The sequence below is a fragment of the Candidozyma haemuli genome (genome assembly GCF_002926055.2).
Source record: "Candidozyma haemuli strain B11899 chromosome Unknown D_2014730914, whole genome shotgun sequence".
Taxonomy (NCBI): Eukaryota; Fungi; Ascomycota; class Pichiomycetes; order Serinales; family Metschnikowiaceae; genus Candidozyma; species Candidozyma haemuli.
This window is the reverse complement of record NW_020289911.1, coordinates 887724-914722: the sequence shown is the minus strand read 5'-3', so window position 1 is coordinate 914722 and position 26999 is coordinate 887724. Positions and strand designations below refer to the sequence as shown.

The following is a 26999-nucleotide window of genomic DNA, read 5'->3' as shown; positions in this document are numbered from 1 at the left end:
AGATTATGTATATTTTGACATTTTTTGAAATTTTTCATTACGGTAAAGTCAACTAATTACAAGTATTTCGTTACTTTTGACAGTATCACACAGATTGTATGAGATAGTTAACCCTTCAACTAAAATTGCACCCAACAAATTTTTTCAAAATTTTAAAAATCCAGCGGAAACTTCAAGCAAAGGTATCGACTCTGCATGCTCTAAAAATGCAATTTACGTTCAATTTATGTCCCGTTTATGTCCCAGTTGACTGGGGTGAATGCTGTGGACCTGCATATGTGGCATGTCAAAACCACTATCCAGCCTTGCCTCGCTTCACGGGTAGCGCACGACCAAAAACAGAAAAAGTGAGGGTTAGTACAATACTAGTACTTCGACCGAGCTCTTGCCGATTATACTTCATCCATTGTTCCCCACCTAGATATTTAGGGTTACGGTGAAAAAATTAGGCTGAAGTATCTTTGCCATGAACAGACAGCCCACGAAGGAAGAAATACAACGCTATGTGCTGCGTTGGCACCAGCTAAAACATCAATACGGGGACCAGGCCCAGAATATACCCGAGTTTAATCAATTATCAAAAGTGATAAGATACTTCCAGCTCCAGGCTGTTCAAAGGCACCAGCAACAACAGCAACAGCAGCAGCAACAACAACAGCAACAACAACAACCTCAACCACAGAATGGTATGAAGTCTAATCAAGCGCTGTTGCAACAGGGCCAACTGCCGCAGCAGAACCAGCTCAACTTCAACAACATGGGCAACGTGCAAGGCAACATGGGTAACAACAACAACCCTGGGAACATGAACCAGATGAACATGAACCAGATGAGAGGCATGACTAACGGTAACCCAATGTCTCAAAATATGCAGAATGTCAATAACCAGCCATACATGCAAATGCAAGGCATGGCTCCAGGATCTCGTGCTTCGAGTAGCAACATGAATACCCCCGCTGTGGGCCATGCTAGTGTTCATCCTGGTGCTCCGATGTCGATGATGAGCGGTCCTAACTCGCATTCGCCTGTTAACCAGTCGCCTCACACTGCGATGGCTAACACACCTTCGATGGGCCAGCCTTCTGGACAAGGAATGGCATCTGCCATGCAATCTGGCCTAGGTGGTGGTGGAGGTGCTGCTCCTGGAGTTTCTGGTGGACCCGGAGGCTCTGCTCCTGGCCAACTTCAGGGTGTTCCTGGTGCTGGTCTTCAACAGGGTCCCGGTGGCTCTATGGGACCTCAAATGAACAATAATGCTGGATTTGGTGGGAACGGTGTATCTTCTCCATCAGAAGGACCCTTTACGCCTCAGCAAATTCAATTGCTCAAGCTGCAGCATCAAATGGTCAAAATGTTGTTCCGTACTCCAAGCAATGGCTTCCCTCCCATTCCACAGAATTTGGCCGAAATGGCAAGTAATGAGAGACTAGCATTCAATGGTGATCCTAACCCTCAGCCACCGCAGCAGGTGCCCAACCAACAGCAACTTCATAATCAACTTCGTAACCAGCCTCCTATGGGACACCCCAACCCAGCTCAAGCTAGACCTCAGCAAGCATCAGCTCAGCAACTGCCTGCTGCTATCGGTGGCGCCGTGCCAGGCCTGGCACCATTCCAGAGTCCTCAAGCAGGTATCCAACAGCCCCCAACTCCTTCAAGTCGAAGAGGCACCCAGATTCCTGTGCAAACTCAGCATCCTACTCAAGTCCCTCTGCTGGCTGGTACGCCAAAGCCAGGAAGTACACCTCAAGAGAAGCCAGATTCAAAGAGAAAAGGTAAGAAGTCAGGCGGTAACACTCCTCAAGTTGCCCTGGCTGCTCACCCTTCTTCTGTCGTTCCCGTTCCACGCCCAGCAGAGCCTCCAGTTCCTTTCGAAGAGCTCAGTGAGAAGGAAGATCTTTCAAACAAGCTCATTGTGCCTATGAGTAAGCCTAACCTCCAGGTCGACGCTTATGAAGTCCCTCATGTTGGTGCCCTTGCTAAGGAAAACGTTCCATTCAGCTCGTTATATTCTTCACAGAACAAAGTCAAGTATCCTTACTTATTACCGAACGGTATCAACATGGACGAAGTGGCTTCTAACCGTGAATCTTTCATTTTGCTTCTGATCGATGCTCGCGTTACCTCGCTCCAGAAAGAGTTGGAAACAACTACTGATGAATTGAAGAAGCAAGATATTTTAGTTGAGTTAGGTGAACTTGAACTCATACCATACCAAAAGGAGGTGAGAGGGAAGATGCTTTCTCAACTCTGGTTTAGCAAGTCACTTTTACCCAACTCTCATCCCAACTTTCTTGCAAAGTTCGGTAGTTTGACACTCGAGAATGTTGTTGCCACGGAAGAGTTGTACAAACAACAACTCAACTCCTTGGTTCAAGCCCAAAACAGAAAGCACCAAACCCAGGTCTCCAGAATTCTCAATTTCCACGCGAAGAATACCGAAAGAATCTCCAATAGAAAGGAGAAACTTGAGCGTCTCAGTATCAGAATTAACAGTTTGCATACCCAAACTGCTAAGGAAGAGCAAAAGAAGGTGGAGAGAATGGCAAAACAACGTTTGCAGGCTTTGAAACTGAACGATGAGGAGGCTTACTTGAAGTTGTTAGACCACACGAAGGACACAAGAATTACCCATTTGTTGAGTCAAACCAACCAGTTCTTGGACAGTTTGGCCCAAGCCGTGCAAACGCAGCAGAAGGCTACTCAAGAGCGTATGAATCCAAGGGTTGCAGAAGAGGACGAAAACGAAGGCACAGAGGAGAAACGAGAGAAAGTCGATTATTACCATGTTGCTCATCGTATTAAGGAGGATGTCACTGTTCAGCCTAGTATCTTGATTGGTGGTACCTTGAAAGAATACCAGTTGAAGGGATTGCAATGGATGGTTTCTTTATACAATAATCATTTGAATGGTATCTTGGCTGACGAGATGGGATTGGGAAAAACTATTCAAACTATTTCTTTGTTGACCTACTTGGTTGAAATGAAGAACGTCCCTGGACCTTTTCTTGTTATCGTCCCTCTCTCAACATTGACCAACTGGAACTTGGAGTTTGAGAAGTGGGCACCAGCTTTGAGAAAGATCACTTACAAAGGTACTCCAGTGCAAAGAAAGGTATTGCAGCATGACGTGAGACAAGGCAACTTCCAGGTTCTCTTGACTACTTTCGAATATATCATCAAGGATAAGAGTCTTTTGTCAAAGACTAAATGGGTGCACATGATCATCGATGAAGGTCACAGAATGAAAAACACAAACTCGAAGTTGTCCGAAACGTTGACACAGAATTATCACAGTGATTACCGGTTGATTTTGACAGGAACACCTTTGCAGAACAACTTGCCTGAGCTTTGGGCTTTATTGAACTTTGTCCTTCCAAAGATTTTTAACTCTGTTAAGTCTTTCGATGATTGGTTTAACACTCCTTTCGCCAACACTGGTGGTCAAGATAAGATTGAATTGAGCGAAGAAGAGACGTTGTTGGTGATCAGAAGATTGCACAAGGTTTTGAGACCATTCTTGTTGAGACGTCTTAAGAAGGATGTCGAGAAAGATTTGCCAAATAAGGTCGAGAAGGTGGTGAAATGCAAGATGTCTTCTTTACAATCCAAGCTTTACAGAATGATGTTGAAGTACAATGCTCTTTTCGCCGGTGAATCAGTCACAGGTCAAAGACCCTCCACGATCAAGAATGCCAACAATCAGCTCATGCAATTGAGAAAGATTTGTAACCATCCTTTCGTTTATGAAGAAGTTGAGAATATCATCAATCCTAGATCTGAAACCAATGACATTATCTGGAGAGTGGCCGGAAAGTTCGAATTGCTTGATCGTATTTTGCCTAAGTTCAAGCAGACTGGTCACAGAGTGTTGATCTTCTTCCAGATGACACAAATCATGGATATCATGGAAGACTTTTTAAGATTGAGAGACATGAGGTATATGCGTTTGGATGGTGCAACAAAGTCAGATGACAGAACCGAATTGTTGAAATTGTTCAATGCTCCAAACTCGGAATACTTTTGCTTTTTGCTTTCTACTAGAGCTGGTGGTTTGGGTTTGAACTTGCAAAGTGCCGACACAGTCATCATTTTCGACTCTGATTGGAATCCTCACCAGGATTTACAAGCTCAAGACAGAGCCCATAGAATTGGTCAAAAGAATGAGGTCAGAATTTTAAGATTGGTGACAGAGGACTCCATTGAAGAAATGATCTTAGAAAGAGCCGTTGCCAAGTTGGAGATTGATGGTAAGGTTATTCAAGCTGGTAAGTTTGATAACAAGTCGACTTCTGAGGAACAGGAGGCCTTGTTACGTGCTCTTATGGAGAAGGAGGAAGAGAGAAGACAAAAGGGTGGCGAAGAAGATGACGAATTAGATGATGACGAGATGAACCAAGTTATTGCAAGAAATGAAGATGAGCTTGTTACTTTCCGTGAGATTGATGAACAAAGAGCGCTTGAATTGAAGAACTCAGGCTACCCTAGTCGACTCTATGCCGACCAAGAGCTTCCAGAAATTTATCAAAAGGACCCTGAGGTTTATTATAAGACGGACGAACAATTGATCGAAGAGTATGGAAGAGGTAACAGAGAAAGAAAGTCGATGAAGTATGATGACAATATGACCGAAGAGGAATGGCTTAAAAGATTGACGGATACGTTTCAGAAGAGTCTGACGATGACATTGCACCACGCAAGAAGGGTCGTCCAAGAAAAGACGATCGGAAGAGGGTGATGACTGATGGAGAATCAGCTGCCAAAAGACCTAGATCATCGACTCCTAGTGGCCGTTCTAAGAAGGGTAAGATCGGACGTCCTCGGTTGAAGGGTGCCTCCAACAGGACGACGCCTTCTATTGATCCTTTGTCGCCAGAGGAAAGAGACATCTTACAGGCACGCACCAGCGAGATCTATGCTGCTTTGATTGACCTTAAGCTTGATGACAGGAAATTGAGTGACATGTTTTTGGTCAAACCCTCAAAGAAACTCTATCCTGATTACTATGTCTTGATCAAGCATCCACTCGCTCTCGATGCTGTGAAGAAGCGCATGGGAAATAAGACTTACACAAAGGTGAGAGAGTTCTTGGAAGATATTCACTTGATTTTCAGCAATGCCCGTATCTACAACGAAGAAGGATCGATTGTTTATCAAGACTCTCTTGCTTTGGAGAACTTGGCTCTTGACAAATTTAAGGAGCTATACATCGACTTGCCATCCGAAGAAAAAGATAAGACGCTTGACTTCAGTGAGTTTGATGAGACCAACAATCTCAAGCCTCTCGCCATTAGCGGTTCTGCAGTGAAGCAACCTGTTAATGTGAAGCCAATTAAAGATATTGAGGATGTTGAACTGAAGCCTGAAACGAAAGAGCCACTGAAGGTGGGGCTGCCAGCGAACGTTTTTGAAGACGCATTAAAACCTGATGACCTTAATATTGGTGATATTGGTGACCTTCTTCCCGGTGAAGATAATGCCGATACCGACCAATACTTTGATATTCCAACTGACATGTAATATAATGGACCAACTTCATAGAAATTAATAATTGTCCTTAGCAAAGAGTGTAGCATTAGAGTTCCGAGTAGCGTGGCAATTCATCATCAATATGGGGGTTATTGACCACGTCATTAATAGCCTCGTTAATTGCAGCGCCAAAGTCAAACATGCCTCCATCTTTGAATGTGATCAGGCCCTGGAAGTACTCCTCTCGAGGAAACCCATCACAGATGCCTTCTGAAGGACTGTAGAACATGAATTCCCAGTAGTTTGCACCGAAAAGAGCCAGCTTGAGTGCATGTGTGAATTTCAACTTTGGAAGTTGATTGAAGTTTATGCAAAACGACTCAATGTCACCTCTTGAAGTGTTTGTCGATGTCAAATACACGAGTCTCTGATTCGTCACGAACACCTTACCTTCAGAGGCGTTTATATGAATCTTCAATGGGACGTTTTTAGACTGCAGATTTATCGCCAATGGTTGCCTGGTGCTTCTAGTGTTAAACCTAATGATTTCTCCTGGTTGGAGTGCTGGCGTGTCGCCATTATACTGGACCTTGTTAACTGACATGACCTTGGTTGTAGTATATACTTATACAGTAAGTGCGATAAGCAGTAGTATCTAGCCACCACATCAACTCCTCATACAAAACCTACAATAAAGAAGTATAAACAAAAAGGAATGGTATCAAAGCTTGAAAGATACGTTGAAGGTCTTTAAACTGAGCTTCTTCTTCGTTTGTCTCCAAAATCTCTCCTTTACCGATTTGTGGAGACGCCTGTTTCCTGCAAGTAAATCCACTACATAGTTAAGGTGCAGCGATGAGCATCTAGAGACGAGTATGTCGTTTCGTTCATTTAATCCGGCTCTAAAAAAGCACTTTGCAGAGCTTCCCCGACCCAAATTCAATTATGGATACCAGCATTTTGTAACTCCACAGGCATGTCAGCAAATCATTGACAAGCTCCGACTCAAAGAGAAGTACCCCAATTCGAAGGGTAACCTAGATGTGATAGATATTCATTCAGGTAGAGGCATGCTATCTACAATGATCAACTACGAATTGAAACCAAGAAAGCATCTTGTCATTGAGCATCGTCCCGACTTTGCTCGTGCCTGGCAAGAAAGGATGAAACTACTAGAAAGTGAAACCAAGAACGCAGAGAATTTCATTTTCGCTCCACTCGATGGCTACTCATGGGCGACATATGATGAGCTAGTTGGAGAGAATAAGGCTTTATCGCCATCGTTCCAACCTAGATCTAAAGTTCATGACGAGCTCCTCATAGTTGGTAATGTTGCAAGTACAAATGGTGAATCATTGTTCGCTCAATGGCTCATGTGCATAGCTTATAAGAATTGGCTTCACAAGTATGGTAGAGTGAGAACGATACTTACTTCATCCGACTATACGTTGAAGAAATTTCTTGCAGGGCCTCTGTATAAAAAGCGGAATAAGACTGCTGCAAAGAGGGCGATGTTTTCAGAAACAAGCTTGGTCGCCATGACTGAAGGTGCTCAAGGAACTTGCACAAGCGAAGGCTATGATCCTCGCCTAGTGATAGAAAACCAACCGGCTTTGCTTCCACGTAACTCAACTTTGCCTCAGGGATCGACTATCGGAGTGGCGGAGTTCGTCCCTCGTGAAATAACCGACGACTATAATGTGGACGAGATTGATTACATGACACAATCAATGCTGTTTAGACCAAACGACCCAGTCCTGGACAGTATTAAGCAACTAGCACCAGGGGCAGCCATTGATCTTCCACCTTTACTTCCTGATGAGATCTTAAAGAAGACATTCAAAGAGCTCACCGCTGAGGACCTCTGGACAATGTACAACGTCTACAAAACGTGGGCATTCAAACCAACGTATGAAGAGATGATTCATGTACATTTGGAGGAGTAAGGCTATGTATATATCGAGCTCAAGATTCTTCTTCCATAGACTCTTTAAACAAAGAACGAGATCTCTTGGGCGTGTCGCTCATTTCGAAGCTGCTCATCTCGGTAGGAATGCTTTTTGGATTGGAATTCTTCACTCTTTCTTCATGGTTGGACAGTTCGCCACTCGAGTTGTTTACATAAACCTTCGACCTCTGGCTCCCACGAGGCGATGGTTTAGGACCAAAATTGAAACTCAGCTCATCAGTTCCGCTGTTGGGTTGCTTCGGAGAGATACTGGGGCTTTTAGCAGGCTCTTTTTGTGGGCTCTTCAGATGAGTCAAGGACTTATATTTGAGCAATGGCAGGTTGTCATGCAACAGGACCTCGTCCGCCGTGGCACTGTACTTCAGCAGCGAAGCATCCTCTTCATCAATATTAACAAGGACGGCGGAGTTTTCTGACAGCAGCTTCTTGTTTTCGAACATTGAGTGAATCGAGCCTTGGCCCTGGCTTTGGTCGACAGAGATGGCGAATCTCCTTGCTCTTGGAACAAGAGGATGTTCTTCCATGTTTTTTTCCTCTGAGGAGGAAGAGTTGATCATCTTGATTTCTGGAACCTGCTTGGAGGAGCTTATAGATTCATTACCAACGGCACGGGGCGAGTCTCTCTTGATTTCGATACCAGAGATCTCAGAACTAGATGCGCTTCTCTGACCGGCGCCTTCAGTCTCAGTGGTTCCACCAGGTGCCTTCTCTGCAACATCTTCATCCCAATATAACAGGGCGATCACACCGACAATGTAGAAGACATGAACAAAATGAATAACAATGTATGGAAGAAGCGCCAGCTTTGCTGTAGCATGAATAACGCATTCAGAGACGATCAAAGCACAGAGAAGAACTGCTGTAGAAGAGAGAAAGCCACTCAATGCATACTTCGTTGCTGGTATCCCCATGTAGATATGGGTCAAGAGAGCTGCAAGAGCTAGGCAAGATGACAAGAGGTATCCGAACCGCAAGCCTTTATGAACAATCAACTTGGTTATTAAGGCTAATGGGGGCTTTTCGTAGTTGAATACATCGATTCCGTTCTCAATAAGCCAAGTGATGTTTGCATTGAAAGGCTGACCACGCTTGAATTCAATCAAGGGGTTTGAAATATCAGACAACACTCCTCTTGTAGTGGTGAATGTATTGCCTCCAATGCTCTTCAAAGTGTTGGCGTTCTGAGACACACCATGCTCATAGACAAGGGTAGCAGAGCTATATGACACCTTGAGACTGGGGACCAAGAAGATGAACCTCGAGTTATCCTCAAGGTATTGGTCAAGATGCTGATAGTAGATGTCAGAGATAAGGTTACTAAATTCAGTCAGGCTGGAATTGGTTCCGCTGGCATTGAGAAGGTAGCGGGGCACATCAATAGGGCCAAACTCACAGTTGATTAAAGGAAGACACATTTGAACAACAGATAACAAGGAGAGGGTAAGGAAGACAAAGAGGTATGGCAGAAGTAACCGAGAGGCCGAGTTCCAGCCGGACTTATCGAAATTGAATTTCATGTTATTGGAAGAAAAGTGGTATATACTTTTGAGTATTTGCAGCTAATCGCGCTCCTTTTATATGTGGGGTCTGGGGGACCTTCTTATATGGTCCCAAGACCGAATAGTAACCCAGAGTCTTTTATGAAATATATCTCCTTAGCTATCGCTAGGAAGGTCTGGTAAGTTATTAAAGAGCTCCACCAACTTTGAGCTGTTGAAGATGTGTTCTCCAGGAGGCCCGAAGTATCCAGCATTGGGCAACACTTGGAGAAGACTGTAGATGGTGTTTCCAACAAATCCATACTGGTTTTCTTGTTGTGTCACTTGAGAACCGCTTATTTGGCCATTGCCGACAATAGAGTTGTTTGCGGTGCTTCCCGAAGTGGACTCAGGGGAGTAGTTATCGCTAGGGGAAGACAACTTTTGACGCTTCTTGCTCTTTCTGCTCTTACGAACTGGCTCTTCCTCTTCATCTTCATCCTCAGAGTCAGACTTAGCTTCCGTACACAAGTCGTACTTGGCAATGGCATCAACGGCGCTACCTCTATAGCGGTCGATGAACAAGCTCAACTCGTCGTCGTCTGGGAAGAGCTGTAAGTAACGCTTCTCAAGGGCAAGCACAGTGTCTAGGTCTAGGTAACTGTAAGCGAACCTTATGTATCTCTTGATGATTCGTTTCATAGCACTTTGACTCTTTTTGAGTCTGACCGTTCTCTTCTTTTGATCTAGAATATTACCTCTCGTGAGCTGGATTGACTCTTGATCTTCTGAAATTTGTTGTTGAAGGTTTGTGACAGCCATCTCGAAGAAGACCTTGATACTTTCGACAGAGTTGGTAAGGATCAAGTAGTCCAAGTAGGCGTAGAGGAATGCACCATCTTGACTGTAAGTCTTCATTGCCAAATCAAACACCTTGTCCGCAATCTTTTTGTTATCGGAATAATACTCAGTCAAGGCGTTCTCAACGAAGAGCTCGTAGCCTAATGCTTTGTAGTTCTTTCTTTGCTTGAACACAGCACGGACCTCCTTTATACCTTGCGTTCTTTTACTCAAGGCCATCAAATTTATATACGCTAAAGTGACTGAACGGCTCAGTTCTTCAAGCTTCGCTTCAAGCCCAAGGATAGCGAGAGCTTCACTCTCGGATAGCTTAATCTCGGAGCTGTTATTGTCGATCATGTCGTCGTCACTGTCATCTCCCTTGGAATCTTTTGGTGCCTCATTACCGTTGGTTGCGCTCTCCTTGACTTTGGCGTTCAAGGCGTCGAGCTCTTCTTTGAGCTTATCATAGTCTTTGGAAAGGTGATTGATGAGGGTACGCAAAGTTTCAGAAGCTCTTTCGAACGAGTTGTCCTTCTCGAGCAACTCACTGAGCTGGAATGCAATAAGGAAACTTCCCGGATTCAATTTAGCACCTTCGGTCAACACATCAATACATCTGGGTCTGTTAGCCTCTTCGTTCTCTGAAAGCAAAAACCTATTAAAACGGAACCATACCTCAGGCACAAATGGGAGAGTATATGTGGCTTGTTTATAAACGTATTCGACTCTCTGACGTAGTTCGTGATCTCTCAAGTTGAGATGATTCTTCTTTTCTAGTGCTATCCATCTGAACCATACTTCTATCTGAGTGGTCAAGACGTTGTTGGTATCCTCCTGGAGAGACATGGGGATAGTTCTTCTTCTCAACAGACCCTTTGTGGCATTTTTGTATTCTGTGTTCCATGAACGGGCTTCCATATACGAAGTAGAGAGGTCAGCGATGAACTTACTAGCACTGTTCGGCGTGGATACGTCGTTTTCCCATTTTGTGTATTCGGCCCAGGTAGACTCAATTTTGGCAGCAGGAATTACAAGACATCTTCTGTACAAACGACGGATGAGGTCAGTTTTCTGTTGTTGTTCCCATGACGACGACGGCGTCCACGACTTGAAGAAGTCAAGGTAGTCCTTCCAGAGCTCGGCACTGTCCACGTCTATTCCCACCTTGTTGATGGCAAAATCAAAGGCCAGAAGAACAGTAGTTCTTGCCTTTTCACCACCAGTGATCACATCGTTCACTCGACGAACGTACGAGACATATGTTCGACAGAGATCCACATCATTAGTAATTGGAAGACACTTGGCGAAGATCTGCTCCACATTATTGAACTCTCCACGGTTCAACTCAAAGTTCACATAGTTGTTCCACTGACGAGCGTCAAACCTGAAGATGGTGAAGTATTTGTCAAAGGTCGCTCTAACCTGTTCTTCCTTGTCTTTGGCTACCACCTGCTCTATCAACTGACCCCACTTCTTAAAATCTAGCAGGTTCTGTTCAACAGCATCTTCAAGCGTGCCAATGACATCCAACAGCAACCGCTCCTTCTTATCAGACATAGTGTCTATGTGAGCGTGTACGATGGGTGAAATACCAGTAGATGAGGTATATGTTCAGTGTATATTTTTCGTGCGCATACAACATAGTACATAGTGGTAATCCATACTCACGATAGTACAACCACTTGTAATGATATTGGAATTACATGTTTGGGGTGACGACGAGTTGTCGATAATAGAACCCGAATGCATTGCTGCTGCATGGCTACTAAGTATACACTTGGTGCCGCAGAAGGTGAAGTTCAGGATTGTCAAGTCCAACAACACCAATCTTGCCGAGTCAGAGAGATTGCCGCTTCTAATAGCGCCATTTGCCGATGCTTACACGAAAGTTGAAGGATTCACTGAGATTGCTAATTACATTTCCACACAGTATCCGTTGGATTCTACCAAGTTTGTACCTGACGGAAAGCTTTCACCCAAGGACCAGTTGATCAACTCGTGCCTTCAGAGCTATGTCAGGAAGACATTACATAACGTTCATCAGTATAACTTGTACGTTAACACGAAGAACTACGAGAATTATACCAGAAAATTGTTTCTGCATTACCTTCCGTTCCCAATGATGTATAACCAGCCTTTGAAGTTCCACAAGAACGCTTGTGAGCAGGTGAAGCTTATTGGACTTGGGAATAACAAATCTGGATTCTTTAGTTTTGGAGGTGGCGGCGAAGATGAGGTTGGCGACACAGAGCTCGTCAATGACGACGAAGACGAAGAGTCCCAACCTGTCGCCATTAGTGCCTTGCATGAAAAGATGCTACTTGCTAAATCCAAAGACAAGACAATTATGAGAGAGGCGAGAAACTCATTTAGGTGTGTGGCTCTTTTCCATGGCTACATCCAGCATCTCATGAAACTCTTTGATGAATTGAACCCATCGCTGCCGGTTGAATATGCTTACCTTTTCAAGTCCAAGAAGATCTCTTCATCTGAGCTTCTTTTATACGCTTACATCTACACCCTTACTTTCAACGGACTCCCAGACCAAAACATTGCAGAACACTTGAAGACGGAGTTCCCAGCATTCTGGAAATTTGCAACCACCATCATCACTGCCCTTCAAGACAACTTGAAACCTGGAAACCTACGAACCGCGAAGGGCAAAGAAGTGCCTTCGTTATGGAACGAAATCGGGTCTCTTGTTGGTCTTATTCTGTATAAGGAGCCATACTAGCCCAGTCTTAGAGGGTTACCCGAAGCTGTTGCGAGTAACGCAAAAAAAAAAAAACGCTGAAAAAAAAAAAAAAAAAAAAGTCAGCTCTACTCCTAAACAGAGCCAAAGTTCGTGGTCTCCACGACTGTAAATACACATTTTCGACAATTACATCCCTTGTAGAGTCGGACAATCTCAGCATAGTTTCATCCCATTCAACAATCCATGATGAGGATGATGGAATTTCTTTGTCCCAGAGAAAACCTTATTCTGGCTATACTGGCAGGGCATCAACGGCTTCCCATAGCCAGCGAGCTTTCCTGTCCTCCCGGGAGCCAAACATTGTAAACGCCTAGTAATGTCATTTATTATATCTTCTTCAACCTTCCTTATCTGCTCTATAATTGACTGGTAAATACGGCTTCCTCGGAACTCTGTCCTACTAAATGGCGCGCTTCGGCATCTGGAGACAATAACACTACTGTTACAACTCATCGGGACCTGAACCGCCCAACTTCACCATGAGATTTGCTAGCTTTGCTGTGGCATTTTCAACTGCTTGTGTTGTCCACGCTGCTGCTGTTAAGCATGTGGATGCACAGATCACTGATGGACCAGTGCTTGAAAAGAGAGCCAAGGATGTGATCATCAACAAAGAGTACCAGAAGTTGGAGTCAATGAAAGGCCAAGGCAGTCTGTCGGAGGAGGCACCCAGACCATGGCATAGGACAATTTACGAGACCCAGGTGGAGATTGTGACGCCTACCATCGTTGGTGGTATTACATTCAGTGCAAAGCCTGCGGAAGAGACTAATGGCTTGGAGCCCTGGATCTCTTTGGATAAGAACGGACGTCCAAAGACCATCAAGCCAAAGATTAAAGGCGGTAACACCAAGGACGCTTCGCCAACTTACGGAACGTATTTCCAGACTCCTGTGACCAAAACTTACAATAAGGAAGAGTTGAAGGCTCATAATATGGCTGACGACGAGGTTTACGAGTACGTGGAATGGATAAAGGAGGACACTACCTACCAGGAATTGAATCCTGTGATTAGATGTACTCCTCAGCTTTACAAGAAGAAGGGCATGGCCAAGAACATCTCTCCTGAACCCTTCTGTTTCCCTAGAGACGATGCAACATGGCATGTTGACAAGACCTACTTTGTCACCTGGTACTACCCATTCTTTGAAACTGACGTGAAACAAGTTAAGGTACATTTGTCTCATGTCAAGGTTACTGCCCGTCAAAAGGGAATGAAGAGAAGTCTTGGAAGTATGGTTGAAGATGGTATTGACAAAGTCAAGCGTACCTTCTCCAAGAGATCGCAGGTGATTGAGAAGGGTGGAACTATCGCTCAGAGATCATTCTTCACTTCTGACTGGCTCGATAAGGAGACCGGTATCTTTGCCATCACCGTGGACAAGGAATGGTTAGGCAAGGAGTGGAACAGAAAAGCATTGCTCTCGATCCAGCCTGATGACGTTGGCGATGACGAGTTTGACCATTTGGAACACTCCGTTGTGGTTGAGCTTGCCTACGGAGCCAAGGTGGGCAAGGGCCACAACCTTGATTTGAAGAAGCAAGAGGAGAAGGCGAAGATGAAGGCTCTTTATGGTGACGACTACGAAGTCGAGGAAGGTATCGACTACGAGAAGTACATCATCATCATAACCATCCCCACATGCGTGGTCATTGCCGTGTTGGGTATGTACTGCTTCATCTGGATCAACCGGAAGCAGACCGACTTGTCTTTCCTCAAGAACGTCAAGTTCCCAAAGAAAAAGAGAAAGAACAGAATGCCATTCTCCAAGAAGAATGAAAACAAGTACACGGAGTTGCCCCAGTGGGACGGACCTAAGGTTGACTAGATCTACAGAGCATTCCCACACACGTCTGTGAGAAAGTCTTCTTGTCTTTTTCGCAGCCAACCATCATAGCAGCATTCATCCTTTTCCTAGCACTACCATGCAACCACGCATAATCTCCACACGTGAATATCCCCAGACACGAATATATCAAGGAGTCGTCTCCTCGCGTAGAATTTCTTTCACCCTTCTTTTTTCCCTTGTCTCTCTCTTGTCTTCATTGTGATCAGGTGGTGTCTTTCTCTCTGTCAGGCGCCGTCTTTCGAGTGCAGGCATACCGCAGTGGTTACTGCCGCCTCACTGGAAGCACTTCGACTAATTTATAAAACCATCTACATCCCTTTTTTTTTTCCTTCGGTGAACCCATACTTGTTCTTTTTCTCCCCGGATCCAAACACACTGCTTTTCGTTGATGCTTGACTTTATGAAAAGCTTCAACCAAGGGTGGTACCTCACCACCCTTTCATCCATTTTGTGTGCCCTGGGGACGTTTATCATTTTCCTCGATGACATTTATGAGATTTTGTTCCCACGTTGGTTCACAAGGAGGTTTCCTTTCCATTTGAAGGAGAACTACGCTTTTATGAACGGGTCTTTGGCATTCAGTTCCGGCTGTTTATTGTTTACGGCGTTATACAGACTTTTACCTGAGGCGATGGAGAATCTCATCCCCAGCGATGAATCAGCAGACGTATCACAACAAGAGATCAATATCGTGTTGATTACTTCTTTTATTGCGGGAATTGCTGCATGTTACATTTTCAACCAGCTTTTGCATTTGCTTACTGCTGAATCGGTGGTGCATTGTTCTCATGACGGTGAAGATAAAGTGGAGTCTCTTCCTTACTCTGAGCTTCGTGACGAACACCACTCTCACAGCCATGGACACGATGAACCTGAGCATCACGAACAAAGCCATAGCCATAGTCATGGCAACGACGCTGGTGCTCACCATGATCACGAAGAGTCTGCTGGCACGTCTTCTGGTGCCGCTCACAACGCTACTGCTCCTGCTACTGCCGAGGAATTAGAGAGCGCTCCTTTATTGGGCCACCGCAAGTCACAGGGGCTTCTTCACTACTTTGCTCAAAATGAGGAGGACGACCAGTTGTTAGGTGAATGTAAGGGCTACACCTCTGCTGAGCTTTGTTTACACGACCAGGTCCAGAGCAAGCCCCATTTCTGCGAGATCCCTGCTATCCGCAAAAATGAGAGCGAGGAGAGCCTGGCGCTGGCGCTGGGACATTCCGAAGACGATCACCGCCATGATCATCGCCAAAAGTCCGACGTGACGTTTACTAGATCTGTCCTGGAAGTCCATTCTCAACATGGAAGGTCAGAACACCATCACCACCATGTTAACTCCCCCCTTTCTAGACTTATGCTTATTGGCGTGCAAACAATCCTTGCCATTACGTTGCATAAATTTCCTGAAGGTTTTATCACATATATTACCTCCGAGACTGATCCCGAGCTCGGAGTTTCTATTTTCCTAAGCCTTTTGATTCATAACTTCACTGAGGGCTTTTCCATGTGTTTGCCACTTTACTACTCCTTTGCGTCTGGCAAAGCGCGTTGGGCTAAGTTCAAGGCGGTTAGTATTAGTGCAATTTTAGGTGGCTTCTCGCAACCTTTGGGAGCACTTGGTGGCTTTATCTTTTTAAAAGCAAACCATGCGGGTAATTCAAATATAGACATTGACAAGCTCAACTTCATTTTCGGCATCACCATGGCTGTGACCTCTGGGTTCCTTTGTGTGATTGCGTTATCGATGTACGGCTCTGCCGTGGCATTCAGCGGCTCGCCCAACTTTGTTATGATTTGGTGCATTGTGGGTATGTGCATAATTGGCCTCCTGTCGCTTATCTTGGCTGAAACCTAAGGAGGTGCAAAAAAACAAGATTCATTTATTAATATAACCATTATTATTTCACTCTTCTACTAGTCCACCTTGTAGTCAACGGCTGCGAAATCCTGTGCGATAAGCTTTTCTGACACAAACTTGCTGAAAACGAACATGGACATAATATGTGTCGCGCACGACTAATCGGAATTTCTTTTTCCCACTCTCACTCAGTCACCCCCTCAAAAAAAAAAAAAGTTGTCCAAGTCCACGTTCACTACAACTCAAGCTTCTTGAATATTTCACCTGCTATATTTCTACTCGGTTGGATGTCTGATTTACTATTGCTTTGATATTCATCTTTGAAATTTTAAACCTATAAGTTTGCTGAAAATATGATGGCACACGAAGTTCCTATAAACCTACACCCACCCAACGGCCATACTGGACCAAAGCCGTCCAAGGCTAAGCAACCACCTTCTTTGAGAAAGTTGCCAAACGGTGCCAAACCGGATTTTGGTCCCGGAAGTGAAAAGGGCGAAAAGAATGCGTCTGGTAACCAAAACGGTGGTTCCAAGAAGAAGACACCTTCTCTTCCAAATGGAGAAAAGCCCAACTTTCATGGCGATAAGCAAGAGCCTAAGAAGACCAACAAGGCCAAGAAGGAGTCTGCTAAGGAAGGTAACAAGCCTGGCGATGCTTCTGGAGCTGATCAAGGAAAGAAGTCAAGAAACAAGAAGAATGCTAACGCCAATAAGGGCGGAGAAGGTTACGCTGGGACGTCCTTCCATTCATCCCCTGAGGCCTTAGCTTTGCCAAAACCGTCTTTCAAGACCTCTCCAAAGTCTAGAGCAAACCAAGCTCCGGCTCCGCAGGCTCAGACCCCTCAGGCTCCTCAACAGGCTCCTCAACAGGCTCAACAACAACCTCCTTCACTTCCTCAGTCTCGTGACTCTCCTGTCCAACAGATTCCTCATGGACACTTGCCTATGGGCGCTGCAGGTCCCTTCATTTACCAGGGCATGCCTCCCCAAGGACCACCTCAGTTCCCTGTTGTCCAGCACCCTCATGCTGGTCCTCATGGTCCTGGCGCTTACCAGCCAGGCTTCAATTACTCTGTCAACCCGCAAGGCTACATCAACTACCATTACCCACCTGGAGCCGTTCCTCCTCCCCACCCTCTTGGCATGAGTCCCTTTGGATATCAACCCCAGCCACCTATGATGGCACCAGGCCAGCGCCAGGGTGCTGGTCCTGTTCAGGGACAACCACAAGGTCAGGGCGCTCAAGGTATGGGACACAAGATTACATTCAATGAGTTGATGGGCTCTTCGAAGTGATGGACATGTTAATGCATCTATCTGATTTACGTTTTTGCTTACCACAAATTACTTTTTTTTACATTGCTTGACCTTCATGACCTGTTTGATTCATTTTCATGCCGCCAAACCCTTTTTTTCCATGCCACCACCCACGTTACGTTGTATCATAGTCGGTGCATGGCCATCAACGGCGCGGTCTTTTTACGCTTACGAATTCATCAAGAGCATGTTTTTGTGGGGGTTTTTTTGAAGACATATCCCAATCACCATGGGCCGTGTCTTTTCACCATTATTTCCCTCCATTTTTAGCTCTTCCTTTTTTTTTTTTTTTTTTTTTACATTCTTTTTTTTTAGAACTTTTCAAATGCATACTTTCTGCTTTGGCTTAATGCAAGTGTAGAATGTCAGTTTTTTCCCGCCCCCCTCCCGCCTCCACAGCGCTAACCTCCTTCCAACTGCAGAAACACCCCATCACAACCAACCCAACCCCAGAATGACAATCTGATCCCCAATTTTCTAAATCCTCTCAACCTCCCCTCTCCCTCAACCAATCATATCACTCCCTCTTCCACTTTCCTCTTGGCCTTTATCGCTGGCACGGCTTGCTCTCTCCAGTGCGGCACTCTCTCGGTTAAGCGTCCTGTCAAATGCCTCCAAAGGCGAAGCGAAGCTAAGGCGGCAAATCCCCCCCTTGCCTGATCCATACACCCCCTTACTTAATTCAACCTTTACACTACCTTCCTTTGCCGAATTGGCCTCCTACTCTTTGTCTGGGCTTTCCATTACTCCTCATTCCGGCAAACCATAACAATGAGGATGTGCTGGGGCGGCATCTCGCCCTGCGGGTTGGTGGAAAGAAATGCGTAATCGCAAAATTAATTCTCATCCTACAACACTCTCTTTCTCTCTCCTCCAATGCAAGGCAAAGAAATCAGAATCACCTCGCTTTTGGTGTTGGATACCATCTTTCTTATCTTAGAGGCCGGTGTGGGCTACACGGTCCAGTCGTTGGCGCTTGTGGCTGATGCTTTCCATATGCTTAACGACATCATCTCTCTTGCTGTGGCCCTCTGGGCGGTGAGGGTGAAGAAGCTGAAGCCTGCTGACGGGACTTATACTTATGGCTGGCAGAGAGCTGAGATTTTGGGTGCTTTGATCAATGCTGTGTTCCTTTTGGCCTTGTGTTTTACTATTATCATTGAGGCCATCAACCGTTTCTTTAACCCTCCAGAGATCTCATCTCCAAGGCTTGTGTTGGCTGTGGGATGTGCTGGTTTGATCAGTAACTTTGTTGGTTTGGCTTTGTTCCACGAACACGGTCACTCTCATGGTGGTGGCGGTCACTCCCACGGTGGTGGTCACTCCCACGGCCATGGCGACGACGAGGAAAATGTTGGCGACGCTGGTAATGACACTCCAACTTCCAACCTTTCGGACTTCTTCCCTGATAATGTCGTGGAGAGATTCAATGAGCAGTCGCCATTGGTTAAGAAGGATAAGAAGACCGTTAAGAAGAAGTCTATGAACATGGAGGGTGTGTTCTTGCACGTCTTGGGTGATGCTTTGGGTAATGTCGGTGTTATTATCACCGCCTTGTTCATCTGGAAGACTGACTACTCCTGGAGATTCTACAGTGACCCTATCGTGTCGCTTGTTATTACTGCCATCATCTTCTCTACTGCATTGCCTCTTTGCAGAAAGTCTTGTAAGATTTTGTTGCAGGCCACTCCTCCAAGCTTGGACCCTAATGTGATTGCTGAGGAGATTACCTTGTTGCCAACCATCAAGTCTATCCACGATTTCCACATTTGGAACTTGAACGAGGACTTTATGATTGCTTCCTTGCACATTGAATTGAACGAAAATCCCGAGACTGGTGTCCAGGACCAAAAGGGTGAAGGTATCATCAATAAGAATGCTTTCGTTGAGACTGTTGCTCAGGTTAGAAGACTCTTGCAAAAGTATGGCATTGACTCTGTCACCATCCAGCCTGAGTTTCCTAAACAGATCCAGAGGCAGTCCAGCACCCTCTACGGTACCACTAAAACCAGCGCTCAGTGTATTTGAGCAACCTTCCCCAAAGAAGTAAAAAACCAAAAAAAAAAATGAGTGTTTAAAAATTAAGAGATCGTTGTTTGAATTGTTTTGGTGTGCCATAATGTATAATTTTTAGATAGGTATGTTACAAACCACTATAAACTCAATTAAATAAAACCTGAAAAACCTAACCAGCGAATGAAACTGGGCCGAAATAAAATATCAAGCAAACACTAAAGCATGCGGCGGACAATCTGTTGGGCTCGATGTGCCGTTAATAGTAATAGTGTTTTTTGCCAACAATGACGAAATACGATGATGCAAAAGAAGAATGGATGTCAATGTCTATTATGCTGGGGGAATGGTGTACTTATTAACGAACAAAGTCCTTTACGTAGACTGTCTTGTAAGGGACCTTCTTGACATTGTACTTGTTCTTCTTTTTCTTTTGATCATCAAAAGACTCGTATCTCAGTTTGGACTTGCTCTTAAAGAAAGAGAAACCAGAGACCGTCAGTTCATTCGAGTAAACAGACTCGTTGTCGTTAACCACTGGTCTAGAGTAGACAGAAGCGGCGTAACCGGCAGGAGGAGCCTGTTTGCTTTGTCTTCTGACATCAGATGCTGAAACACGGCTGGTTGTGTTGATAGTAGAAACATCGTAAGTCGATGAACACATAGAACCGCGTCTAGCCATGTCGAGACTTGGTTGTGCTGGAGTTGGAGCCTTAGCTGGACGTCTCACTGGAGCGTGGTGCTTGACTGGGATGGTGCCTTCCTTCTGAACACCCTTGGAGGAAGGAGGAATTGGCACACTGATTGGAGCAGAAATCTTGTTGTGAGCAAGCTTCAGAGGCTGCTTCTGTTCCTTGGAAGAACCAAAGATAGAGCCAAGCTTGGCACGGAAACCGTGCTTCTTCTTCTTGTCAGTAGAACCACGAGGAGCAGCTGGAGCAGCATTAACGGCTGGAGTACGAGCTGGTTGAGCCTTGGCTGGGGCAAAGGCTTCAGCAGATGGCTGCAAAGGCAAAGAAGAAACACTGCGAGAAGCTGTGAGTCTGGCCAAAGATGGAGGAGCAAGAGCCTCACGAGGAGCTTGTTCGGTAATGGAAACATTCAGCAAAGAGACATTCTCAGCGTGGTTGTAGCCCAATTCCTCCATCTCCTTCTTAAGCACAAACGAACTACGCATGAAGCCCAAAGAAGCTCTCTTTCCTGGGGTGTACATCGATCTGGTGGACAACGAAGGCGTGGAGCCAAAGTCACGATGCATCATAGGGAAAGCTGCCGTGGCAGAAGGAGCAGGCAACGATTGCATAAAGCTGATATCGCTCAGCTGGGACATCTTCGTGTTGTGGTTGCGGAAACCGTATCCGTTAGAGTTCTTAGCCACATCTGGAGAGTATCCCAGGCCCAGAGAAATCGAAGACTTGTAGTCCAGGTTGTGCAAAGACAAGGAAGAAGTTCTAGAAGAACCATCCTTCTGGCTGTTGTCGTAGTCAGAGGTCTCCTCGTCAACCTCAGTCTCAGCAATAGGAGCTAAGCCCTTGATACCAAAACTGTTGCTGTCGAAAACCTGGTTCTGACGCTTCTGGCGGTAGTCCTCCTCAGGTGGAGCCAAGTTGAACTCATCCTCAACATCCAGAATAGGGCTCTCGCAAGAGCTTCCAGACCAAGAGCGCAGAGCACTCTCAGGCAGTGGGTGCTCCATAGAAGAACCCAAGTCAGACGAAGTTCTGCGGTGGTGCAGCGAGCGACGAGGGTCAAATGGAGCAGTCTTGGACTTGACTTCAAAGTCGTCAGTGTCCAAGCCCAAACCAAGCTCTTGCAACTGAGCAGCCAGGTCTCTTCTAGAAGAGCGAGGAGTCAACTGAGGCTCAGTGCCCACAGCATCGTTAAAGCTGTAGCTGTGAGAAAGGTTGCTAGCACCGCTAGAACGCTTCTTAGAACGTGGGTCAAATGGACCTTCGCTCACTGGCAGACTCTGTCTTGGGCTCTGTGGCATAGATGGAGCCTTAGCAGCCGGCTGCTTGACAAAAGTGGCAGGAACCTTCACCAGGACGGGTTCCTTGGGGCTTTCAGTGACAGAGCGACGGAAACCCTTGTACTTTTCATTCTGAAGGTTAATCTGAATGGTGTTGTTTCCGGCGGATTCCTCCTGAAGACGAGGAAGTGGGCTGCTCTTGAAAGAAGGAGCTTGTGGCTCTGGCTGTGGCTGTGGTTGTTCAACTGGTGGAGAAGCAGCAGAAGCCCTAGAAGCAGATCTAGCTGGAACCTTCAAAGGAGCAGTCTCCTCCAACAGTTCAGTCTCAGATTCGGACGAGCGGCCACCAGTGGCAGAGAGCAACAGCTCCACGTCCAGCTCTTCATTCTGCAAAATGCAGTTGGCAATGTAAATGTACGTCTTGACCCACAAAGTCTCCAAACCAGCATGAAACTGTGGTCCAAGCGTACTACGCAAATACTGAATCATTACACCTCCCATAGGCTCCAAGTAACGTACACCACATCTCACCACATGGGGGTTTTCCTTAATGAATTCGTTGATACACTCATCCAAAACATCGAGATTGTGAAGGTACATCATGGTGAAACCCATAATTTCAGAAAAGAGCTTCTCCTGCTCGGCTCTCACCTTCTTGTTCTCAAACAAATCTCTAGCATCATCACTGCTGTGACAAAGCTCAGTAAACAACTCGTTGATAACTTGCTCAGTCTTGTAATCTTTCATCGCCATGGCTTCGCCCCACAGGGCTCTCACCTTGTTGCGTTCGGCGGTGCTGAGCTGTAAGGATGCCATAGTTATTTGGTAAAAAATGTCTTTGGCTGCAAAATGATGGGTATAAGACCAGCGACGGGAAGAAAAAGAGGTGTTTTGGAAATGCCCTGGAGCAGAAAGTGCCAATCTTTTATATATTGGCACAATAAATGCCATTTCTCCACAATGGATCCAGAGGCTCTTGCCATATCTGGGTAAAACGGTATGAGCTTTTTGCCAATCGTGGAACCCATACCTGTGCCATCAAGTGCGCTACCCTATTACTATTCCCGATTGGGAAGTTTTCCATACTTGTGTGCACTCCCAGGCCCTTCCGCGCAGCTCCATATTTCCTCTTGCGGTAACATTACTATTAGTGGACCCTTCACCCCCATGACTTAACTAGGTAATGGTAGAGGCCCCCTTTCACCTTCTGAAATAGCACCGCTAATTCGTGACTTCGTCTATTGCCTCTCCCTAGATCTACACTAAAAGCCTTATTCGTCGATGCCGAAACGCTGCCATATTAACTATATCCATAGAATTTACCCCATTATATAATACAAACCGTAGCCGAGACCGGGGAGCTTAACGCTTCATGCTAGTACCAGATGTTTCACCGCGCTATGGGCAGAGAGATTATGCTTTGCTTTTTTCTACTGCTGAACCACATCGCGTGTCTCTGTCTTGACAGGTCTTTCTTCGTGAGAAGTTGAGCTTTTCTCGTCATGCACCTGGTGCAGCAGCGGCTGGATCTCACCTTCGTCGTTCTCTTCTCCCGCAGTCTCCTCGCCATCTACCCAACTTTCAGCCTTTTCAAGCTGGTTGTTGAATACCGTCGTTAGTCTGCCAATCATGTTGAGTGATTCTTTGGCAAATGTAACTATCTTGTCGTTAGTCTGCGATGAGCTAGCCGCATTCGTCTGTACCTGGTTGGGCAAATTGAGAATGATTTCCCTGATGGTCGACTTGAGCCTGTAGTCCTCGCTCTCCAAACCTTCACCACCGGGGCCTTTATCGGCAACCAAGGATGAAGGACGGAAGTTGGAAATGACGTGAATGATCTTCTTGACCGTAGTGACAATCTCAGTCTGGGTTTCCTGCGGGTCTGCAGAGTACTCCAGACGAGACGAGTTCACCGCCGTCAAGTCCGTCTCCAGCCGGGCCTCTGGCCGCGTGAGAACATGGGTATCATCGTGTTTTTCCTCCAGTTGAGGAGTAGAGAGCTGTTCCTGATGGCGGTCACTGACAGGACTGTCGGGTTGAATGGCACGCTGGAGACAGTTGACCCTGTCGTTTATCTGTCTGTTAGCGAGCTTCAAGATATGTAAGCAGAACTTCAACCGCTTCTTAGTCTCTGTCTTTTCCGTAGGCAGCACCACACGACGTTTCTTCTGCCTGCGAGCTTCGTGGAGCTTCGCCTGGTGCATGCTGTTAAGGTTCACCTCAATCTTACTGAACACTGGCATGGCTGCCTTCTCGACAATACCCGCAGCATAGTTAAACGGCGCATAGTTACGCTTAGAGTCCTCATAGTATTTCACCGCATTTGTCACGATAGGAAGTTTACTCACAGCACTCACAGACAGCACGATAGGGTGTTGTTGGCGCTCCAAGTCGGTCAACGATGTGGTAGACATGGGTGAGGTTATGGAGGAGTCCGGGTTGGAATCCGCAGGCCCTGGCGAGTGGGCAAGGTTTGCAAGTACTTCGGCGGCGGAAACAGCACTTTCATCATTCTCCTGGCGAGGCAAGTCTGGTGTGGTTGGGCTGCCAGTGGCTTCTGCACTGATAGCGGACTCCGAGACCGTGGCAGCTCCGACTAGCGGCAGCTTGTTGGCTAGCTTAGCAGGGAGTTCGCCGTGCTCATATGGCGGTGGGTCCTCAGGGAGCGAATCTGACAACTTTCTCTTTCTGCCTTCGGTCATTATGAAGATGTTGTTGGGACCGGAAATGTGTTTGGTGAGGAGGAGGTTTTTTTTTTTTATTATTTTTTCGTGGGAAGCTCACAGCTGATATAGATGAAATGCTTGCGAGGGAGGAACATGTGAAAAGCGAACCCTAGGTTTCTTTCGCGCAGAGGGTGCATGCAAATTCAGACAGGCCAGTGGAAGGGCCTAAGTTGGCCTTACAAAGAGCCTTCAGGGGGGCATGTGATAAGCTTGGAGGGAACAAACGAAACAACAACAAAAAAAAAAAAATGCACAAAATTCCTTGCATTCTCAAGCGGCTGCAAATAATACAGACCAACTTTTTCCCCAGTCTTCCTCCAAAATTCCGTGCTCTTTCCCACCACCCTTTGTGTTTTCGCAGTATTCTTCTCTCGCGTAGGCTGCGGAAAGTCATATGCGTGAAAAACCTGGGCAAAGGCAAGATAGGCCATGGCAGAGATGCGAAAAAAACTCCTGGAGTGTCCCGCCACGCCGAGCTCCCAAAAGCAGATGCTTTGCCCTGAATCTGGCTAGACTAAATTTTGTTTGTCAAAATTACTGTCAGATCGTTAAACGGCTCTCCTGAAGAGAAGGCCCCCCACTTTGACTCCTCTGGGCCTTTTGGGGGCTAGGAGGGGTAACTTTTGGCTCTTCCCCACCTCACTCTTGTCAGGACTAGCCACAAAAATAAGCCTTGACTATGGACCAGTTTCTGGTGCTAGGGGCAGGACAAGACTTAGGAGGTTAAAGCATATACTTAGAAACCTGTGGTGTGTCTTAAATCGGTGACTCCTTTCCTTTTTCTTTTTTTCTTTTTCTGCTTCTATTACTTTTGGTGCCTTCTCCCATATGATAACTCTTCCTTAGTTGTTGGGTAACAGACCATGCTTTGTGGTACCAGCTTGGCTTGTTTCAGGTTACACAAGGAGGCTGAGATGCGGCAGAACACTATCCCTTCTTCATTTTTTCTGCCCTTTTGCCTTACACTTTTTTTTCGCAACCATTCTTGTCCACCCTGACTTCGGCTTCACCTGCTTTCACCAGCCTTTCGAAATGCACTGTTTGCAGATGATCTCTACCCTGGCCCATTCTTTGTCTCTCCAAGCATACGTTCCCATACAGCATCGATCTGACACCTATTGTTGTGATTGTTAGGTTTACGTACCAAGCCTAGCTTTCCCATCTCACATGCTGAGTGTGTGCTCTGCTATGCCCAAGGCTGATCGCTGTTAGGCAGTACCAACCTCCGCTTTGCTTCTGACCGTATTGCCGCTGCCGTAAACCTGTTCTTCTTGCTCAAACCGGTGCATCGATACCCATCCTCGGTTGGGAACGAAAACCCTTCTGTACTTCTTCTTTGTTACCGGGTCGTATTTACACACTTGTGCGTATGTGGGACGGGGCTCCAGACTCTCTGGCAGCATGGCAGGTTCAACCGCTAGGATCTCGCTTTTGGTTGGGATGGCTTCTTGACAGCTAGGGGCGCTTTCTCCTGTTTTGGTGCCGGTTTGGCCCTTTTTGGTCTCCATCTGCTTTTCTATGTAGCTTCTAAGAGCAGCTCTGCCTTCTGCTGACGAGATGTCGAACGATGGTCTAGTTGCAGCCAGACGAGCTGGTTGCACCAACAGTGCTGGTGTCGTCACCTTAGCTGCTTGGATTTTGGTTGGGGCCACATACGTGAGAGCTTTCTTGGGCACTTCTACCACTTTCTTGAACGCTGGCTTGAGCCACACGTTGGGTGGATGGTTTCCTGGCAGCAGCGAGTCAGAACAATGTTTTGCGTGTTCTGATGATCCCTTGGTGGATCCTTTGGGTGGAACAATGGCAGCGGGAAAGTTCTGGTAGTTGATAGACTTCACAGTTTGATACTGAACCGAAAGGGCCGTGATAGTGGCTACCGCCTGCTGGAGTTGCCTCTGTTGCTCTGGCGTAAGAGGACAAGAAGTGAGAAACCCAACAGTATCGATGGGACTGGTAACTGGACGGCTGAGGCCCAAAACGAACTGGTTCATTGCATCGTACCCCTTTCTGATCCCAGCAAGCTCCGCCTCCTGGGCCTGAATGACCCTGAGTCTATTGCCAGCCACCCGCCACCAATAAAAGAACAAGAAAAAGAGAGCTGCCCAGAAAAGCACATTCAAGGTTGTTGCAGAAGTGATGATCTTTTGCATGGAGGCGAAGGTAGGCCATTCACCAGTGGCAGAGACGAAAGGGAGAAACCGAGTAACCGAAGGATAAGGAAGAAAGGCTGAATTGCCACTTGTTTGGTTAACAAACTGAGGCATATCCAGCCCCAACCATCTAGTATTCCATCTATGGTAAGTTTCATTGAAAAACCCAGCCAATTGGAACGGATCATAGACAGATGATGGTTTGGCTGCAAAAACACCATGTGGCGAGTCCAGAGAAGTAACACTCATTGTCATAAGACAAGCGAGCCACGCCCACGAGAGATAACTGAAGATCATTACGAAAGATAAAACACGTCTTTTTTCTATGCCAGTGCTTTGTGTTTTCTGGGCTCCACTGGAAAGAAAAGTAGTAGTCTCACAAAGCTCAACTCCAGTTCCGCACCAGCGCACTAGATAGGGGACAGTGCATTAAAACACGGCTGTACCTAAACATCAAGACAGAGTATAAAAGAAGTTTCTTTTAGTTTTGGTGCTACTTTGACCGTTGAAGTACTTCTACTTGTTGTCCATTTTCTTCTAGTGCCTTCTGGCAACTGTATTATCATGCAGTTATACCAGTATACGTCATCGCACCAG

The 26999-nt window shown here is 46.0% G+C and overlaps 13 protein-coding genes across 13 annotated transcripts; 7 read left to right on the top strand and 6 right to left on the bottom strand. All coding sequences in view use genetic code 12, as the record gives it.

Moving 5' to 3' along the window:
* Positions 1 to 466: 466 nt before the first annotated feature.
* On the top strand, positions 467 to 5520 carry SNF2 (SWI/SNF catalytic subunit; the record flags this gene model as incomplete). Its single annotated transcript, XM_025486507.1, has 2 exons — positions 467 to 4673; positions 4721 to 5520. The coding sequence occupies 2 exons, from the start codon at positions 467 to 469 to the stop codon at positions 5518 to 5520; spliced, it is 5007 nt and encodes a 1668-aa protein (XP_025344057.1).
* A 55-nt stretch (positions 5521 to 5575) lies between these two features.
* Positions 5576 to 6073, bottom strand: CXQ85_002843 (uncharacterized protein; the record flags this gene model as incomplete). The annotated part of the gene is made up of 1 exon (XM_025486506.1): positions 5576 to 6073. One exon carries the CDS (start codon positions 6071 to 6073, stop codon positions 5576 to 5578), a length of 498 nt encoding a protein of 165 aa, XP_025344056.1.
* Positions 6074 to 6344: 271 nt separating this feature from the next.
* CXQ85_002842 (RNA polymerase specificity factor) lies at positions 6345 to 7392 on the top strand (the record flags this gene model as incomplete). Its single annotated transcript, XM_025486505.1, has 2 exons — positions 6345 to 7360; positions 7389 to 7392. 2 exons carry the CDS (start codon positions 6345 to 6347, stop codon positions 7390 to 7392), a joined length of 1020 nt encoding a protein of 339 aa, XP_025344055.1.
* A 42-nt stretch (positions 7393 to 7434) lies between these two features.
* Positions 7435 to 8955, bottom strand: CXQ85_002841 (uncharacterized protein; the record flags this gene model as incomplete). The annotated part of the gene is made up of 1 exon (XM_025486504.1): positions 7435 to 8955. The coding sequence occupies one exon, from the start codon at positions 8953 to 8955 to the stop codon at positions 7435 to 7437; it is 1521 nt and encodes a 506-aa protein (XP_025344054.1).
* Positions 8956 to 9093: 138 nt separating this feature from the next.
* CXQ85_002840 (cleavage polyadenylation factor subunit) lies at positions 9094 to 11316 on the bottom strand (the record flags this gene model as incomplete). The annotated part of the gene is made up of 1 exon (XM_025486503.1): positions 9094 to 11316. The coding sequence occupies one exon, from the start codon at positions 11314 to 11316 to the stop codon at positions 9094 to 9096; it is 2223 nt and encodes a 740-aa protein (XP_025344053.1).
* A 130-nt stretch (positions 11317 to 11446) lies between these two features.
* SAM37 (SAM complex subunit) lies at positions 11447 to 12493 on the top strand (the record flags this gene model as incomplete). Its single annotated transcript, XM_025486502.1, has 1 exon — positions 11447 to 12493. The coding sequence occupies one exon, from the start codon at positions 11447 to 11449 to the stop codon at positions 12491 to 12493; it is 1047 nt and encodes a 348-aa protein (XP_025344052.1).
* A 500-nt stretch (positions 12494 to 12993) lies between these two features.
* On the top strand, positions 12994 to 14343 carry CXQ85_002838 (uncharacterized protein; the record flags this gene model as incomplete). Its single annotated transcript, XM_025486501.1, has 1 exon — positions 12994 to 14343. One exon carries the CDS (start codon positions 12994 to 12996, stop codon positions 14341 to 14343), a length of 1350 nt encoding a protein of 449 aa, XP_025344051.1.
* Positions 14344 to 14752: 409 nt separating this feature from the next.
* Positions 14753 to 16222, top strand: CXQ85_002837 (Zn(2+) transporter; the record flags this gene model as incomplete). The annotated part of the gene is made up of 1 exon (XM_025486500.1): positions 14753 to 16222. One exon carries the CDS (start codon positions 14753 to 14755, stop codon positions 16220 to 16222), a length of 1470 nt encoding a protein of 489 aa, XP_025344050.1.
* Positions 16223 to 16581: 359 nt separating this feature from the next.
* On the top strand, positions 16582 to 17523 carry CXQ85_002836 (uncharacterized protein; the record flags this gene model as incomplete). Its single annotated transcript, XM_025486499.1, has 1 exon — positions 16582 to 17523. The coding sequence occupies one exon, from the start codon at positions 16582 to 16584 to the stop codon at positions 17521 to 17523; it is 942 nt and encodes a 313-aa protein (XP_025344049.1).
* Positions 17524 to 18420: 897 nt separating this feature from the next.
* On the top strand, positions 18421 to 19572 carry CXQ85_002835 (Zn(2+) transporter; the record flags this gene model as incomplete). The annotated part of the gene is made up of 1 exon (XM_025486498.1): positions 18421 to 19572. The coding sequence occupies one exon, from the start codon at positions 18421 to 18423 to the stop codon at positions 19570 to 19572; it is 1152 nt and encodes a 383-aa protein (XP_025344048.1).
* A 343-nt stretch (positions 19573 to 19915) lies between these two features.
* Positions 19916 to 22342, bottom strand: CXQ85_002834 (uncharacterized protein; the record flags this gene model as incomplete). Its single annotated transcript, XM_025486497.1, has 1 exon — positions 19916 to 22342. The coding sequence occupies one exon, from the start codon at positions 22340 to 22342 to the stop codon at positions 19916 to 19918; it is 2427 nt and encodes an 808-aa protein (XP_025344047.1).
* A 614-nt stretch (positions 22343 to 22956) lies between these two features.
* On the bottom strand, positions 22957 to 24228 carry OPI1 (transcriptional regulator; the record flags this gene model as incomplete). Its single annotated transcript, XM_025486496.1, has 1 exon — positions 22957 to 24228. The coding sequence occupies one exon, from the start codon at positions 24226 to 24228 to the stop codon at positions 22957 to 22959; it is 1272 nt and encodes a 423-aa protein (XP_025344046.1).
* A 1232-nt stretch (positions 24229 to 25460) lies between these two features.
* CXQ85_002832 (uncharacterized protein) lies at positions 25461 to 26651 on the bottom strand (the record flags this gene model as incomplete). The annotated part of the gene is made up of 1 exon (XM_025486495.1): positions 25461 to 26651. The coding sequence occupies one exon, from the start codon at positions 26649 to 26651 to the stop codon at positions 25461 to 25463; it is 1191 nt and encodes a 396-aa protein (XP_025344045.1).
* Positions 26652 to 26999: the final 348 nt, after the last annotated feature.